This window comes from Echeneis naucrates, chromosome 7, assembly GCF_900963305.1.
Source record: "Echeneis naucrates chromosome 7, fEcheNa1.1, whole genome shotgun sequence".
In the NCBI taxonomy this organism is placed as follows: Eukaryota; Metazoa; Chordata; class Actinopteri; order Carangiformes; family Echeneidae; genus Echeneis; species Echeneis naucrates.
The window spans coordinates 8,090,412-8,108,425 of record NC_042517.1 but is presented as its reverse complement, the minus strand read 5'-3'; the positions used below and the strand labels follow the sequence as shown (position 1 = coordinate 8,108,425).

General features: G+C 40.7%; 2 protein-coding genes across 5 annotated transcripts in view; both read right to left on the bottom strand.

The window, feature by feature from the left end:
• Nucleotides 1–277: 277 nt before the first annotated feature.
• On the bottom strand, nucleotides 278–10,792 carry tmem115 (transmembrane protein 115). The gene is made up of 3 exons (XM_029506041.1): nucleotides 9,381–10,792; nucleotides 6,233–6,597; nucleotides 278–4,094 (listed from the first exon to the last, which is right to left on the bottom strand). Exons 1-3 carry the CDS (start codon nucleotides 9,870–9,872, stop codon nucleotides 3,791–3,793), a joined length of 1,161 nt encoding a protein of 386 aa, XP_029361901.1. The 5' UTR covers nucleotides 9,873–10,792; the 3' UTR covers nucleotides 278–3,790.
• A 4,434-nt stretch (nucleotides 10,793–15,226) lies between these two features.
• LOC115046189 (helicase ARIP4-like) overlaps nucleotides 15,227–18,014 on the bottom strand; it is a 62,941-nt gene continuing 60,153 nt past the window's right edge. For 3 of the 4 annotated variants that reach the window (XM_029506398.1, XM_029506397.1, XM_029506399.1), the window contains exons 21-22: nucleotides 17,911–18,000; nucleotides 16,629–17,728 (exon numbers count right to left, since the gene is read on the bottom strand). In XM_029506398.1, coding sequence (XP_029362258.1) covers nucleotides 16,629–17,728; nucleotides 17,911–18,000 — 1,190 coding nt within the window. Of the gene's footprint in view, nucleotides 17,729–17,910; nucleotides 18,001–18,014 lie in introns of all 4 variants that reach the window. The other variant, XM_029506396.1, reaches the window with a different exon arrangement.

Here is an 18,014-nt window from a genome sequence, read left to right as displayed (position 1 = left end):
CGGTATTGTTGTGAATATGTTCTATGATCAATGGGACAAATCCTGTCCTCAGTGTACTCAGTTATATTTGGATATGTAAAAATATAGCAGAATTAGAGAACCCATCTGAAGAATCAGCCTACAGTTATTTTCTCTTTCAGGAATAGGTGACCACCGGGGCAGTGCCATTAAACTGCAGAGGAACTGGCTGGTAGTCACTGTGCATTTATATGGTTAAGTCTATCCTTCCCTTCGAGGCCCAAATATCAAAACCTTAAAGCCACAAAGACTGAAACACTTTAATTTCATACAATTGTCTTTTATTTCATAGAGAGATAAAGAAATATATCTGAAAGCTAAAACACATAAAATTCTGTGGAACAACCACAGCACAGAGAAAGAAAGATCCTGTCAATAGTATGACATCTGTCGGTGCAAAAGTAGAGACACGAGGGCAATGAAATGAGAAAAACTATATACCCCCCCCCCAAAAAAAAAATAAAAAATAAAAATAAAAATTGAATGTCTGGTTTTGTCAACTGATAAAAGGGAGCAGAACCTGCTTTTCATTTTACGGGGTGAACAGCTTTCATTAACAAATCATGATCCCTTGTGTTTCCCTTTAACCAGTACCAATTAGACTAATAAAAAAAATGTCTCTGTGGTAAATCTGCAAAAATGACAAGATACTAGTCTACTGGGAAAGGAAAAAACAACCAAGCAAACACCTATATAAGCTACCAAATTACAATGATAGCGTTTTGGTACTTGTACATTGGCAACTGCAATGTGAACATTACTGACATCATTCGTTATATCTTTGCCTACAGTTTTTCTTCACTGTCTACACCAACAATCTTTTCCTTGTTTGATGTTTTGAGCCAGAGCAAATTCGGATAAAAACAGACCAAGAGGAGAACAGGAATGGAGAGTGAAGGATTGACTAAAAGTCACATTAGCTAAGTTATATCTAGAATCTCAGACATTCCTATTCTTTTTCAAAATTACACAGCTTGTCCATTTTACACAACTTCACAGTTAACTTCAGGCAATATGTTAGAATGTGTTTTGCTGCTGATATTCTTTTTATGATGTAAATTGAATTATGCCAGCAGCTAAGCACTAAAAAGACTATGCTTTTTCCATGGTAACTTAAGTGAAACAGTGATGGTGTTGTTGCTATCAATATAGCTTCAACTGTAAATATGTTTGATGGTAGAAATCAGTTTGGGTTCACATATTTTAACTGCAGCTCAGCCTTCTGCACACTGAAGCTGGATTTGAACCAGCTCTGGCTGTGAATGACGTCTCTCATCCCTGTGTCCATTCATCCGTGTAAATACTATCATTCATTCATATATAATTAAAGAATAGCCGCACTCATCCAATGTAAACAGCAACTTGGCAAAATAAGAGCACAGAGAAATGAACAGAAGGAACATGGAGAAACACAGGATAGAACCCACAGAATTTCATCACACTAATATGGCTTATCATTTCCTTTATGTAACACATTTCCATCATGTAAAAAGAAATTGTTTCTAATTGCTTGGACTTCATGAGTCAAAACTCAACCACTAGATATCTAATTTGATTTTGCAGCATTTGATCAAGTTTTAATCTGGAGCATGTTCCCAGAATAGACCATAAACAAGGCAAAGTTGAGCTGGCGAATAAATCCCCTCCAAGTTTCAACAACCCACTAATGATGTGATCTTTTATATTCCCATGGCAAGTGTAATGTTTTCTTAGGAGCACATTTTACAAAACAGGAGGTATGACAGATAGCTCGACAGCATTTCAGAGTCCTTCTATATATATATCTTGGAACACATCACAGCTTTACATGACTTATTTCTGCATTTTGCAGAATTCATATGCCCAATTTGGTGATGTTCCTCCTTGCTGATGACATATTAGTCAAGTTCAACTCCAGACACTGACCCTGTTGGCTGCGCTTTTCCACAGAACCTCTCAGGGAAAACCCCCACCCAATCTGGAATCTGTCTCACACAACACATTTTCCAGAAATATGAATACAATTTTTAAATGGAAATTTTATATGGTTTTCTCAGGAAAGGTTTCAAAGATTTTGTGACATCAAAAGGGTCAGGGATGGTGTTAATTTCATCTGTGTCATCATCAAATATTTGCAGCAGAGGTCCATCCTCTTTTCCATCAAAGACATTTTCAACATTGCTTTTTTGTTTTTTTTTGTAATCATTTACTGTCTGCAAGTGACTGATCAACGGGGACAGGTGGGAAAATGAGAACTTACTGATTTAATCATTACCATGATAGAATGTGACATCTGCTGTGATGATTGCAAAGATAATTAATGAATCACTAACCTTTTACTCTGCACAGCATTTACAAAATATGTTAGAATAAAGAATTTGGCTGGTTGTCAGTTTAGAAGTGATTTTGGGAAATTTGTGTTAACTGACTACTGATCAAAGTGGGCATTCTCTATGACGTCATTAATCTCATGAGTCAGTGTGTGACACATCATAGATACAACCCCTGAATCTGTAACTCATGAACCACTGTTATTCAAATCGTAAATATACCCGTACTCACACAGTCTGTATGTACACAGAAAGGCTATTCTATCCCCATCTCATGCACTTTCATCACTCCCTGTGTTTGTAATGGAGTCAAAATGACTAATAACTATGAAGGACATTGACCACATTTCTGTATCATGCCAAGTAAATAGCCAGTACTGATTTTGTATCAAATCCTATATAGTGGGAGTGTAAAAGGCTGCAGGATAGTGTCCCATTTCAAGCCTGAAATCAACCTAAAAGCATAATGAACTTAATACCTATAAATTATAGGAGCCACAGTCACTATCCACAGATATCCGACGCCAGTGCAACGGCATCAACCTTTCCTGTTAATTCATGGAAAAACGAGAGGTTGCTTCTTTTTTTAAAATTTAGTTTGATGAAAAAAAAAAACAATCAAAAAAACAAAACAAAACACCACACCACCTGGGGGGGGGGGGCACAGTCCATTTCTGCCTGCTGTTCCAGAGGGGCAACAGGTGGCAGATGAGCCTGGTCGGGAAAATTTATTTAACCTGGCACTTCTTCAAATGTTGCAGTTTTCTATCATTGTTCATAAGCAGGTAATTCCTGCAGCAGCTTCCTTTGTCTGGTCCAGCAGATGTTTCTCATACTTCCTCTGTTTAAACCTGGTTACATATTTGGAACCAGTGTACCAACAGCCTATGCAACCCACAGCCATTTTTTAATCACTTAACAAACCAGAGCACCAAGAGCCATCCTTTCATCAAGACCAAGAAGTCGGCTCAAGTCTCTATCGTCGATGCCTTTCCTGTAGCAGGCAATCAGAGAACAAATATGGCAGCTCTGAAAATGATTTGCAAAAAGAATATTGTACACCCATTTTGTAATTTATTTAGAAATCAGGAGAAAGACATACGAAGCAGTGGACAGAGCTCTGCAAATTGGGATTAGCTCCAGACAAGACAGAATTTCTGGCTGACTCTTGGTTTGCAGAAAGAAAAAGAAGAGTTAAGTTTCAAATTTGCCCAACTACACTGAGCATTTGCAACCAAAATGTCTGAAATTAAAACAATGCACAGTTGATGTCATTGACAGAGTGTTTGTGAGCGCACGGCTGTGTGTATGAACTGGTCAAAGGTGTATGTTCTGTTGTGTGTGAGTGTTTGCCTAATCAATGTCACTCAATATATTAGTATACTAGCCATAGACACTGAATGCTAGTACTCGCCAGTGAAACTGAAGGGACTGTGCGCATCCGCACAGGTGCATTCTGTGTGTTATGATCTCGAGGGTGCATCCTCAAAGCTGATGATGCTGGACTCCGGGTGCTGCACTCCACTTGCCGATGTTGCTCCACCGCTTTGTGACATTGAGGATGATGAGGTGGACGTGAGAGAGGAGCCAACAGGTCCCCCTGCTGGTCTCAATGTAGAAGAGGGGTCACGCCCACCTGACAGGAGAGGCTGTGTGTCAGTCCTGATCTCATCCTCATCCTCATCCTCCTCATCGTCCATGCTGGGCCAGGCAGACTGGTCTTCCACGCGCTTTAGACGCTCATTCAGAGCTTTAAGGGCCAATTGTCTGGAAGAAAGATTAAAAGAGGGATGTTATTCATCAATACCAGAGCTGTATAGCTTGGGAGGGAAGAGTGCTTTTTGGTTTGGTTCAAAATCTTGCTTAGATACTTAATTGATGGGCACAGCAGATTGAACCACAATGAATTTAATTTAACTTGAATCATATCTACAAACGTCCTGACTTGGATGTTATTGTAATGTTGCATATTACAACTCATGAACAATGGTGACTTTACTTGCACAGCTTTGGCAGGTACTGACACTGACAGTGTTGGTCTGTGATCATCTAATCTCCCAAACTACTATCTATTGAACCTTCTGTAACTCAGAGGTGACTTAGAAAATTAATCATGGGTTTCTTGCTCAAAGTACAAGAAACTGTGTATACAAGCACAGCCTTGTAACAGAGCCCCCTTTATTTTAAATGAACTAATCAGTTTCCTTCAAACTCAAACATTTTTCATTTGCTGCATTTGCTTAATTTCATTTGTAGGATGGCTTTCATTAAGCAGTTAGATTACCATACCTGTGGCTGAAGAAATAGAAATCATAGTTTGAATTGTACATTTCAAATGACAGATGATACTAAGAAAATTCTTGCATATTGGATTGAACCCATGAAGAAAAACAACAGCCGTTTTGTTAAGTGTCCCAAATTACTAAAACAGGCTATTAAATGTGTAAATTCACAACAAATGTTCCAAGTTTGTTAGTTGGTAGTAGTAAAAAAAAAAAAAAAAAAAAAAAAAAAAAAAAAAAAAAAAAAAAAATATATATATATATATATATATATATATATATATATATATATATATAAGACATAATTTGTTGATCAAATCTCCTACCCATCCTAGAGAGGAACCAATTATTTTTTAAAATCATCACCCTGAGATTAATTGCTCTCAAGGCAGACAGCAGACCTCTCAGGGTGCAGTTAATCATCAGTCTGGCATTTAGCAGCAGTCTTCACACTGCAGCCATATTTGATGTGTGTCAGACTGGAAGAAGCGAACGCTTAGTAGATGATGAACCATGATACAGGCTGAAATACGATGAAACCCAAACCACTTTTTTTTTTTTTTTTGGGGGGGGGACCTATATACTAGTTTGTTTGTATGTCACATTTTATAGCTGTTTTTAGTAACCAAGAAGTCGAGCTTATGCAACTGAGAATTTAATCAACATAGATAGAGTTGAAAGACAAAAAACTTCCATCTTTTTTTCTTTAATATATTTCAAATACATTCTGAAACGTCCCCCCACACACTAAACAAAAAATGGAAAATGACCTATTGACAATAACAAAGTCAGATGTCTGTGTGGGAGCAGCAGCATCTAGCTGTAAGTGAATCTGTGTGACAACTTGGAGGTGTGACTGAAAGTGGAACAGGAGGAAAAATTATCCCTGAGAGCTTGAAAGTGTTACTGTGACAAAGACTGTGTGCTGCAGAGCTAAGCCATGTGTGAACTGGAATATGGCTGAAAGAGGGAACAGAGGCCCGAGAAACCTTCCCAGAGTAAGCAAAAACTAAAAAACAAGACCATTCTTGTTTCTTCTCTCTGCTGCTTATTGACTATAAGGGTGTGCGTACATTTTACTTTGAACTTCAGATTCACACGTGTTTTCATACATTCTGGACAAACCGATTTGAGTTTTTAATGACAATTATTTAATATAACTGGACAGTATTTTGCAGACAGTTATTAGACACAGTCAATGGATTGCACTCATACAGTCACACATTTCATCATGGAAGCCACATTCCACATTCATTTATTCTACTGCTCATACAGTTTTTCTGCCATTAGACTAACAGTCATATACTAATGCAACAGTCTTCGGAGGCAGTTTGAAGTTCAGAATCTTGCCCAAATAAACAATGACTGAAAAAATTACGATAAAAATTATACGTTTACGTGCAAACAGTCCTAGTGAGTGGTTACTTGCAGACCCCTGCAAAAGTGTACTCTGAAAAGTAATCAGCAGGCTATCAACAGCTAAGTGTCTGTTTTTCTATACTACATTTACATGACTGAAAGTGGTGACGTGCAATGATGTCTCTCCAGTGTTTGTATGCCTAAGTGTTAACAACCAGTTAGCATCAGATCAGTGCGAGCATGCCAGTGTGCTGTTTAACTCACCTCCTCCTCTCTGCATCCTGTGGGTCCGTCCCTGGCAGGCTGATGGTGATGGAGGATGGCGCCCCCACATCATACCTCTTCACCATCTTCCTGCACACCTTCATCTTCACCAAAGCAGAATGGACCAGCCCTGCCAAGAGCCCCACAGCTGGCTGCAGTGCCTCGGGGAAGAAACTTGCAAAGGCAAAGTGGTCCGACATGTCCCCACGACCCCGGCTGTGCCTCTGATAGAAGCGCAGATAAACCCAGCCGGACAGGGTGCCGTAGCTGTAGGCTGCCAGTGGGGCCGAGCTATTGAGCAACCCAGAGAGGCGCAATAAGGCCAGGAGGAGGAGGACCAAGGCCGGCGCTGCTTTGAGCCTCACCTGAGATGGGAGCATAATTTATTTATTTTTTTTTTTTTAGCTTTTCTTTTTAGCTATTTTTTTTCAACCCTTTCTAACAAATCAGTCAAGTCAGCTAGATTGAAGAATGGGAACAACAAACAATGGATGATTACATGCCAGGGAGGCAAGCAGCAGTCACTGTGACCTTCTACAAACATTTTCATGTATATCTCCTGACATGCTCAGCTGAAATGAGACAAAGCATGACTGAAGTAACCAACCGTTATTCAAACTAACTAACGGCCAATAAATCAGGGGATCCTGGTAGTTTCAGAGACGTTAATACAGTGTGTCTAATACAGTATGTGCTGTAGCAAAAATACTTAACTGTTATCTCAGAGTACACTGAATGTACACTACACAAAATCTAAATTAACACATCAAACTATTGTCAATATTTGGAGGATAATCACCAGGCACGCAAACCAACGAAAGCAAGCCTTTAGCAAACATATGATGGCCAAACCACAGGCCTGTAAACTACAGCTTCAGCAAAATAGAATGGCCACTCTGTACAATTGTGGTTTACATACACATCACAGGCTTCAATGTCATTCATTTTGTGCTTCTATTTATTTATTTTTTTCATATATATATATACATATACACACACACACACACACACACACACAATTATATACATACAGCCCCCCTAATATTTGTTTAAATGTCCCTTAGCAAGTTTGACTGCGACCAAATCCTTTTTGTAGCCATCAACAAGCTTCTGGCATAACTGGCTGGATATTTGACCACTATTCTTGGCATAACTGGTAAAGTTCATTTAAAATTGCTTGGTTTCCTCGCACAGACACGGCTTGTAAGCCTTGTCCAGCAATATAGAACAGGGTTGAGGTCAATGTTGGCCTGTTTTATGTGTCCCAAAACCAGTTTTGATGTACGTTTTGGATAATTTTCCTGTTGTAACACCAAAGTGTGTCCAACTTTCATTCATCTAGCTGTTGAGGTGAACTTGAAGAATTTGGAGATAGTTCTCTTTAGTAGTACTGCCAGTACCAATAGCAACAAAACAGCCACAGAGCATGATGCTACGACCACCATGCTTGATAGTTGGTACAGTTTTTAAATTTGAAAGATTCACCTTGTCTACCATAAACATACTCATTGTCACTGTGGCTCCTTAGATCTTCACTGAATTCCTTGAACTTTCCCAATGTCCTGCGTATTTATCAATTCAAAAAAGTGTGGTCAAATACTGGCTGGCAAAGAGAAACTACCACTTTAGGTGAATACATGTATGATTTTGACCCTGCATGGATTATAGAAACTCCAAAATAAATTCAAACTTCTGCATCCAATTCTTTTAACAAAAAATTATCAAAGATGTATGTTGTATAATCATTCCACCCTGGAAAAAGAATTATTCAAATAAACAACTAAAAGCCCAAAATGAATATGATATTCATGCCCATGATGAGTGTATGTAAACTTCTGATCACAACTACAGTTACCTCCTTTGGCCAATATCACAGCTAGAAAACACTTTTTATGGCAGTTATGAGTCTACCTACTCTTGCTTTAGATTTCAGCCAATTTTGCTCCATATTACTTCAAAAATCTGAGCTATTAGGGTGTCTTGCAAATGTTTAAGATCCATCCACAGATTTATATTGACATTCAGGTCAGTGCACTGAGAGGGCTATACCAAGCTTCAGCCTGTGATTCTTGAAGCAGTGAATGGTGGATTCTACTTTAGAGCATTGTCCTGCTTTCTATGCCTCTTTTCAGTCTCACTCTCTTGGGTGTAGGATAACTCATCTACAGATCTGTGTTATTTAGTGGAATCCATTCTTCACTCTATGTATGCAGTATTTTAAGTGGTGCTGCTGGCTGCCACACACACCTGATGCACAGATGTGTGTGGCACATTGACTAACGCTGTATCGGTGGTAAAGTGAATTTCTTATTCAATACTGTTCCTATCTATCAAATACATCTTTGAGAGTTCCCTTAATAACAATTCAGATAGTGACTGTTTTAAGCTACAGGCACTTGAATATTTTTATGGTCTCCTCATATCACATCCAGTTCTATTTTCAAATTCTCAGTCAGTTGCTCATGGAAGCTTGTGGTTGAGTTTTACCACAACTTTTTCACTTCTGACCCTGTTGCAATGATTGCAACAACAACAGAGACAGAGGGTTTGTGGACATTTATAGCCAAACATAAGGTGTAGCAAAAGATATGTTGCTTAGACTTAAATCTGTTTTCTTCTTACCCAGTTTGGCATCCCCGATAACTACTCTTTGAGTCATTATGTACTGTGTCTTTCAAAAGAATTTTGAAAGAATTGAGGATTTTTAACAACACTGAGCTTTCTGCAAAAACTGGTCCATTTTGTTTTTATTTGACCCAACGTCTCGACCTACTGATAAAGAGTGGTCAATTTCTGTTTTAAACTCAACATGACCAGTACTTCAGTGTTTGGACCCAGTGCAGCAGCCATCCTTTTAGAGACTAATATGTAACGTGCGTCTCAAAGCAAACCAGCCAAGTGCATGTATGATATCTTCCCAAATAAACTGTTCACATTTGGACAAATACTTGTTTGTTTATGTACATGTCTATGTAGTTAGGTTTCCAGTCCTGCAAAAGTTGCAGTCAGGTCACAGCCTTAATTTGACGGTGCTGTCACACTCCTCATTGCTCTAACAGTCTGGAGTGACTTCCACACTTGTAAGTGGAGCATAACACAAAAATATTTATGCAGAGCAAAATAGGCTTTTGACAATTGTTAGCCTCACCTGTGGCACTCTGAGCACTGTAGTGTCCCCCATGGTTTGCTTCAGCGCCACCAGGACACCTCCAAGGAACCCAGCTGCTCCATGGACTCGTACAGCAAACAGGAAGTCCAGGTCAAAGGTGGCCACATAGGTGAGGAGGTAGGAGAGCCCCGCCAGGAGGCCCGCAGATACATTAACCACTGCAAAAAAGATCAGGAGCTCCAGAGCACCCCATAGTGGCTCAAGGAGACGCCCGCAAGCCATAACTGTCCCCACGTTGGCTGCCACCCCCCAGATATGTTGCTCCACCACCCCGTGGGTCACTAGAGTCCACACCCAGAAGTTGGGTGGAAAGAGGTAACCTGGTGTCACCCCCAGTGTGTATGGTGTGTTCACTGCCCATGACAACAGGTAAAGGAGTACTACCAGGGCACTGATCGTTTTTACCACCACACTGGTGCTGGCAAGAGCAGCCAGGAAGTGCTGTCGTGCAACTGGCAGGTAACGATTCATTGTTGCCTGTTATGAAGAGGATCCCACTCAAGGGAGCAAAACAGGTGATCGGTTACTTCTGGAACAGCAGATGTTGGATGCTGGTCTGAGATTAACAATGCCAAACAGAACAGGTGACACCTGCGAGTCCTGTCAGCATGACAAACCAGACTTCTCTGTGGGCCTTCATCCGGGATACTGTCCCTCAATGGCTTTGTATTCAACTCAATAAAAGGTTATTCCTCCTGGTCAAGTCCCTAGACAGCAAAAATATATCTAAAATGTAACGAGCTGAGGGTCGTACAGACAAAGCAACTCAGCTGATTGTCATGGGGTAAAACTTTGCACTGCAGTAGATCAGACTGGAGGTGTGATAACCTTAACTAGGAGACCTTTTGATTTCCCTGCTGAGCTGGCGACCTTCAGTCCACTTGGAGTACCACACAAATCGTAAGCAGCTAGCAGACAGGTGTCAGAAGCTAAATCCCAAGTGAAACGAATACACCTAAAGTAGCTACTTCAGAGGAGCTCGACAGGGCTAGCTTGTAAACACGGGAGAGCTAATGTTAGCTAGCTGTCAAACTGAGATCGCTTTACGGTGATTTAAAGGCGCCACCGAGGAGCAGAATAGATTACGTCTTCGTCAAAGGGAGAGGCAGGAAGCCCAGGTCGATCGCTCCTGTCCCGGTCCTCCCTCGGCCCCGTGCCCACCGGGCTAGCCCGAGGATTTCCCGGAGTTAGCAACAGGCCTCCAAAACAATGTTGAGACGTTTCTGGACAGACGTCAGCTGGAGAACAGCTCGCAGATTTTCCAAAGTAGCTCCGCTTCAGTCGATGCTTTTATTGTTCCTGTGCGTTTTCAGAGCAGGTCCTCGGAGAAAATCATATTATGTTAGCAGGCACTCCTCCTCCCGGTAACAGCTTTCAGCTACTGACCTGCGCTGTCTGCCACCGTCATCAACAATCGGTAATACGTCCAGTCACGTAACGTTCCAGCACCACTGCATGCTGGGAAGTTGAGTTTTCCGTGAAGGACGCGTCGAAGTGCCTTCTTGACCCTCCATTCTTTAAACGCCGGCGACAAAAATAAAATGAGGCAGGCCGAAGAAATTATCCAAAAGCAGACCTTATATATGTAGGTCCTCTATGTGTCTGTGTAGCTGCTGTAATTTCAGCTTCACAGTAGTCCAAATAGAAACACCTGTTCTCCATTACATTTATTTGGCACCTTAATTCTCATTTATATAATCAGTCTTGTTTGTATTACTGAGTATCAGACTACTACAGTAATGAGCTTTGACATCCTGAAAGGAGCCATGCTACATCAGCAACCCTGATCCTAACCCTAACCCTAACTGAGGAGGGGGTTTCTACGCCACAGGATACTCAAGAAATCTGAAAGAATGGCTAATGTAGTTCTTACACTACCATTAGCTGTCCAGGTTAATCATCCATGATGGTCAATCCAGCATAAGGCTGTGTGGAAATACTTCTCAGGGATATTAGGTCACATATCCCATATAATTTTGCTTTACTATTGTCATTAAATGGAGGATTACTTCCAAAAATTAATCCCAATGTGTTGTTGCTTATGTTATTGCTTTGAAAGTTTTTTTTTTTTTGGTTATCACCCTCTGAGGGCTTTAACATACAAAATCTATTATAACGTCATAAAGACTATTCCGTTTTTTATAGTATTTTTTTATTTCAAAATTGAAGTTGCATTAAAATTTTCGGCCATCCTTGAAGCGATGCAATTTGACTATGGCTGTACATGAAGCAGTGTAGCTCAGTCTGTTTGTGTCCTCATGAACTCATGAGGCCTTTGTGTGTGGAATTTGCATATTCTTTCTTTGCCAGTATGAATTTGCATCATTTGCTTTTATGTCAGCCGTGTCATAAACTGTCAACATGTCCAGGGTGTACCGTGCCCATTGCCAATTATCAGCCCCCTCCTAGATCTGCACCTCTTAATTTAACTGTTTCTTAACAGCAATGCCGTTTGTGCAGAAGCACAAAATAGTTTAAGTTTATTCAGAAATGAATAAACTTAACCTCCAGCCCCAGCCTTTGGGGATTACTGGCAAATCTCCTGTTTGTACAAAGCCTTTTGAAAAATCCCATGGAACCATGGAGCTGGTTTTCAGATGTACTGGACTGAAGAGCAAAGCAAAGCATCCTCCAAGTGCTCTGATTTGTGGAAATATCTGCAAATGTTGGGACAAACGTTCTCCATTATTACAGGTCTGTTCAGCTGCTGGATGAGCGGAAAATTTTGAATTCACAGAGACATTGAATTAAGTCCATTTAAATAGTAGCTACAAAAATTGTCTAAGTGTACTTAAAAAGAAATTTTGGACATTATTAGCACAAAAGGTCCTGCTCTAATAATGAATCCATAGTTCATCCAGCTCTTTTCAGACTGTATCATTACCATCAAACATAGATTTAGGTTCAGTTGCCGGCCCGGGTCCTTTCCGTGTGGAGTTTGCATGTTCTCCCCTTACCTGCGTGGGATTCCTCTGGGTACTCCAGTTTCCTCCCACCGTCCAAAGACATCATGTTTGGTTTACTTGGTGAGTCTAAATTGTCCATAGGTCTGATGTATGAGTGTGAGTGTATGTTTGTGTCTGTATGTTGGTCCTATGATGAGATTGGCTCCAGCACCACCCTCAACCCAGTCAGGGATAAGCAATAGAAGATGAATGAATGAATGAACATTCCTCAGGTAAGTAAAGTAATTCCTCAGTATCTACAAATATATAATTGAATTTGATTTGGAGGAGAGGTTTTGCCAAAATCCAAGTTCTCTGGTAATAATGGATGTGAATCATTGTGGATGGTTAATTAGAATAGTTGCTTTCAAAACAAAAGCAGTTTCTATGATTTACTAATGAAGGTTGGCTTGTGGATGTGCATTAACTCAATCAGAATCATCTTTGCAAAGCAATGGCTCTATGTCAAGGGGATGAATCAACTGAAATACTGAACATCTAATGTTGGAAAGTACAATGGAATAGATGGAATACAACCATCATGCACTCATTCACTGGTATGGAAAATAAATGAAGCCACCAACAAGCCAAAAACTCAAGTAGGACTGATGAAGTTTAGCATTTGTCTGGAAACTAATTTTGTAATGTCTCCCTGACTCCCTCACAGCTTTTATTTTTTACTTGGGTCTTCTGCACAGTCACCTCACCATAGTATGAACAGGGCGATCACGATACTGCCCAATGTCACGACATTTATCAAAGGAAAAATGTCAAATTACTAACTGGCCAGCTCCAATGCTAATGTCCATTAGCCTAGCTTGTATTGAAGACCGACACAAAATGTTATCTTTGTAAAAATAGCAACATTTCAATTGAAATGTTGTGAAAGTAAAGTAAAGGTATCCCCCAAAAATACTACTACAGTAAAGTACAGATACTCAAAAACTGTACTTAAGTACAGTACCCAAGTAAATGTACTTGTTACTGTCCACCCTTGCCGTGCAACCTGACACACAAAGTAAATGCAAAGCTCTACACCTTCCAGACAAAACCAATATGGTGTCAAGAAGAAATGAAAATTTGTCAGATGGTTGTGGTGGAGGAGATACAATATCACAAAAAAGTGGTTCATGTCTTTGAAGCAGCACATTTGTTCTCAAAAATGTGTAAAAATTAGGAAGTGCCATTTAGAACATGTTTCTTTTTATTTACAAACTTCCAAAAAGCAAAAAAAAAAAAAAAAAAATCTAAAAGTAATCCAAGGTCATACACATTATCCCATAAACTACACAACAGGCTTTGACTAGACCCAATCCTCATAGACAGCAGCTTTAATCTTCTCCTCGGCTAAACTGGAATTCAGAGACCTTGGCTCGTCTGACCGGATCGATTTGTATAAATAAATATGTAAATTCAAGTAGAAAGCTGTGAAATAATAGAGCAGTCAGTCGGAGCTGACGACCAAACAGTTCGACACTGAGGAAACCCGCTTGTTTGCCATCATGGTCATAACACAGATGTACAGATTTCTGATGATATGGTAATAAAAGACAAAAAAAAAGAAAACAAAGAAAAGCACTTGATATTATTTTTCTTTTCCGCTGATAAGTGGTTGGATTGCCTTTGTTTCTGACACATTACTTGTGAATGATCTTTACTTACATGTACACAATAGCTCATTCACTTAAAAACACAATGCCAAATGTGAATTCTGAGCGTGCAGTATTTCTGATGAAGGATTCTGAGCTCATTAAGGTGGATATCCTGATGTCCTCTTTTTAAAAATAATAAGCAAATTAAAAAAAAAAAAGAAAGAAAACAAGAGCTGATTGCGGCCATCATAGACAGGATATGGTATACCGAATCCTTCGTAAAGTTGCAATCCTGGGTAGTAATGAGCACAGTAAAACGCCAATTTGTTGGTCCACATGTAAGTTCTGCACAAGTTCACATGTTCTGGGTCAGACTGGCAGATCATAAAAAAAAAAAAAAAACAACCCATAAAAGACTAAAGTATTTCCAATGTAGCAACAACAATAGTTATGACCATAAAAAATTCCAAACAAAATAAAGAAAAAAAGAAGATCAAAAAACATTGTACAAAAATAAAAATGAATAAATACGCGCCATCATAAATAAATTAATTTGGTAAATTCAAACATTGTAATAAGAGGAGAACAAAAACTGAAACATGAGTAAACCAACAATTTCAGTATGAAGAAGAATTACATGGAAGAGGAGAGAGCAGGAAATGCTTCAGTCTTCAGTGACAATGTTTTGGGTTTGGTTTCGGACTACAGTGCTGGTGGCTTTTTAAAGCTCTTGCTGCAGCCATTTTGGAGGAAAAGATTTTCTTCATGAGGACAGTGTTGAATGTCATTGATCGGTTTGAGTGCTCAGAGAGGATCGATTGGAACAGCAGAATGATGGCTTGTAGTTTATTTGAGGGGAGCTTGGTCACATGATGAAGCTGTCCCAGCATTCACCAGCGCTGTGAATGCTGGGACAGAGTTTACAGATTTGTGTTTCTTTTACCGTGCAGTGCAGTGCACAGCTTTCCCTGCAGGGTCATACAGAGAGGTGGATATGTTGGTCTCATCTGTGGCTGTGAGGATGCTGCAGGGAGAGCATGTTGTTGCAGCCTGCTTTCACTCCTGCTCTAGACTGCTGACATTATTTGGTCTCTTAAGACACAATCCGCTTCTGTGGAGGTTGTTGATGTGCTTGTGCATTTCTAGTTTTTGGCAAAGCTACACCATCTCTCCCTAAAAATAAAAAGTCAGTTTGGTTTCACAATGACCTCTGTTCACAAAATATGAGACAGAGAAATAATAATAATAGTAAAAAAAAGCTGAGCAGAGGTGGAATCTGTGTTAGAACAAATTACCAAACTAAGTAACACTTTTTTTTTTTTTTTTTTTTTTTACACTTATCTTCTTTGAACAGTTCCTCTTGTAACACAATGCAGATACAAACAAAGGAACGACACAACCAAAACCAAAACTCAGGGTTACGAGTTCAATTCCTCCGGGGTTTGTACAAATACATATATAGGCTTGAGTGAGTGTTTTGCATCGTTTTTCTCGAGGCTACAGTAAGACTATGGGTGAGAAACAGAGAGCCTTGGTGACCGTCTGTCTCTCTTTACCTCTCCTCTCACGCATTTAACATTCAGAAAGATGGAGGCAAAAAGGCATTTTCTGTTGGTTCTTTCTCTGCTACAAGGAGGACACCTCACTAGAGCACAGTTTTTTTTTCTCATTTTCACCTGGCTGTTTTTAGGCAATCATTTTCCTTTAAAAGGTAAAAGAGTTACATAAATAGAAAACACGCACACGAGAAAAAAAAAAAAAAGAAAAAAGAAATTAGCTCTTCCCACGTCTGATGCCTAAATAGAAGCTTCTTTTTTTAAAAAGGCCTGGTTTTGAAGGCATTTGATGAAGCATACATTCTTTCATTAGAGTTTTAAGGTTTCAGTAATGGACTTGAACCTCATCCTCAGTAAGCCTCAAATGCTTCTTTGTTGATTTGAAATAATTCCCCTTTTTTGCCCTCTGTTCAACAAAAACGTACAATACCCCTGTCCTGGCAGTGAATTATTAACTTCAATAATCAAAATGCTTCCTAAAAGTTCTGTGTGATCTTTGAACCATTACCATTTTAAGATATATTCAGTAGCAATATTTGACAACTGACAACATTACCATTTGAGTTACTGATACTTAACAAGTGTATCTACCAGCTAACTTAATTATCAACCCTTTTTTGTTTTAAGCAATCCCATCCTAACGCCATCATTTGAATAGCTGAATAAAGCAAAGGAGTCTTGACATTTAGCAAAGCTGCAGAACTAGTCTCTAATGTCAGCAGTACAACTAGCGGCCTTCTGTGGTCATTGCAGGCCAACAATCAGCAGTACTACATCCAGTGATTTGTATCTCATTGCCAGTATTGAACAAAAACTTGGAAGCCCAAAGTCCTCTGATTTTCGTTGTCTTCATCTGGTCATTTTTTTTTTCTTCCTCATGTTACATCTTCTGATATTCAGCATCAATATTTGTTGCTCTGTGTCCAGTCTGTGTTCAATTTCAACTCTGACTGAATTTTCAAGGCAGAACAGACAAAACACTTTAGCAGGCGCTTAGTTTTCATCACTTCTAATGTCTTTCATTTGTTGTCCAATTCCCTCACGGCCACACACCCTTTAAAGCCGCAGGTTGTCTCCCTATTGTGACCAATATTAAATTGAACCAAGCTTTCTCAAGCAGCTGCAATCCATCTGTCACTGTCCCCTCACCTCGACTACATCATTGTCGTCGTCTGAGCCACTGGCACTGCTGATATTCCCTCCGTTCATCAGGACCGGACCCCGGTGGCCCTCAGAACATGCTGACGGGGAGAAAGAGGAAGGGGAAGATGAGGAGGAACTGGAGGCAGCAGTAGAAGGATACTGGGACAGGAAGCTTGCTCCTGCTGGGCCAGGAGTGGCAGCTGGCCCTGGCAACCCACCCGGGAGCATAGACCCTGTGTAAAGACTTGCCAGAGACTGACTATAAGAGAGAGGGAAGCCTGGTGGGAGCATTCCGGCCATGCCCGTCATGCTGGGGCTCAGCATGAATGGTGGCAGAGCACCTGGAACCAAACTGGCAGCTTTAACTGATGCTGAAAGTGAGGACGATGAGATGGCACTAGCGGTGGTTGCCGTGGATGAGGTGGGAGAAGAGGAGGTGGGGACTGAGCTGGCTACACCCAGGCCAAACAGATCTCCGTACATGTAACCGGGGTCTCCCAGCTGAGTGTGGGGGGGTTGGAAATAAGGCGAACCCGCCCCCGCAAAAAGTTGGTGGCCAAGCGACCCACCCAACATGGAGGGGTTGAGACCCAATGGAGGGAGGCTGTATCCCCCGGTGAAGGGGAAGCCTTGTGAGGCCAGAGGAGCTGAGGAGTGTTTGCCCCCAGAGGGCAGCTTGCTGGGACGCTCATCTAAAGATGGTGAGGACGCTTTACGCTTGGAGCCTGTTCTCAGGTCTTGGGCAACAGTGATTTCATCATTGGGCTGGATGGCATTGGTTACAGATACGTCAAGCTGGCTCACATTTGCACTGGGCAAACTGCCTCGACTGCTACCATTGGTCTGCAGGAGTTTGGGGGAGGGCAGGTTGTTAGCCTTGCTCTCTACCACCCTCTCGGATTGAGCTGTGGAGCCTGTGGTGGCCACAGCTCCTGTGCTCCCTGTGTAGCAGCCCAACTCATTGATGATCTCGGGGCAGTCAAGAGAAAGCGAGCGGGGCACACTCTTGGGGGGTAACTCTTGCTTACTGCCAAGAGACAGAGAAGTGTTGCTGCCATTGGTCGACACTTCCAGTGGTGGAGCCTGCAAGTCTGACAAGAACAAACAAGGGATAGTACTGATTAAATCCATTGCACAGGCTGGGTTTTATATCATCTTTAATGTGATACACAAAGTTCCTGTAATTTATCTATGTTGGACTTCAATTTTTTTTTATTAGATTTGGCTTTGTTTATCCCACAGTAGGGAAATTCACAGGATCATCCTACTGTACCTTTGGGTGGTGCTGTAGACTCTGCTGTCTTGGCCTTATTAGCTGCTCTGATGGCAAAAATTCGACCATCAGACGTCCTGATGTAAGTCCCTAAATGAGATTAA

What these genes read in the sequence shown, in the direction of transcription:
- tmem115 (XM_029506041.1), bottom strand. Translation starts at nt 9,872, where the DNA reads ATGAATCGTTACCTGCCAGTTGCACGACAGCACTTCCTGGCTGCTCTT. An exon ending in CAGTGCTCAGAGTGCCACAG is followed by an intron (nt 6,598 to 9,380) that starts GTGAGGCTAACA and finishes CTCCCATCTCAG; the next exon opens with GTGAGGCTCAAAGCAGCGCC. An exon ending in CAGGATGCAGAGAGGAGGAG is followed by an intron (nt 4,095 to 6,232) that starts GTGAGTTAAACA and finishes TCTTTCTTCCAG; the next exon opens with ACAATTGGCCCTTAAAGCTC.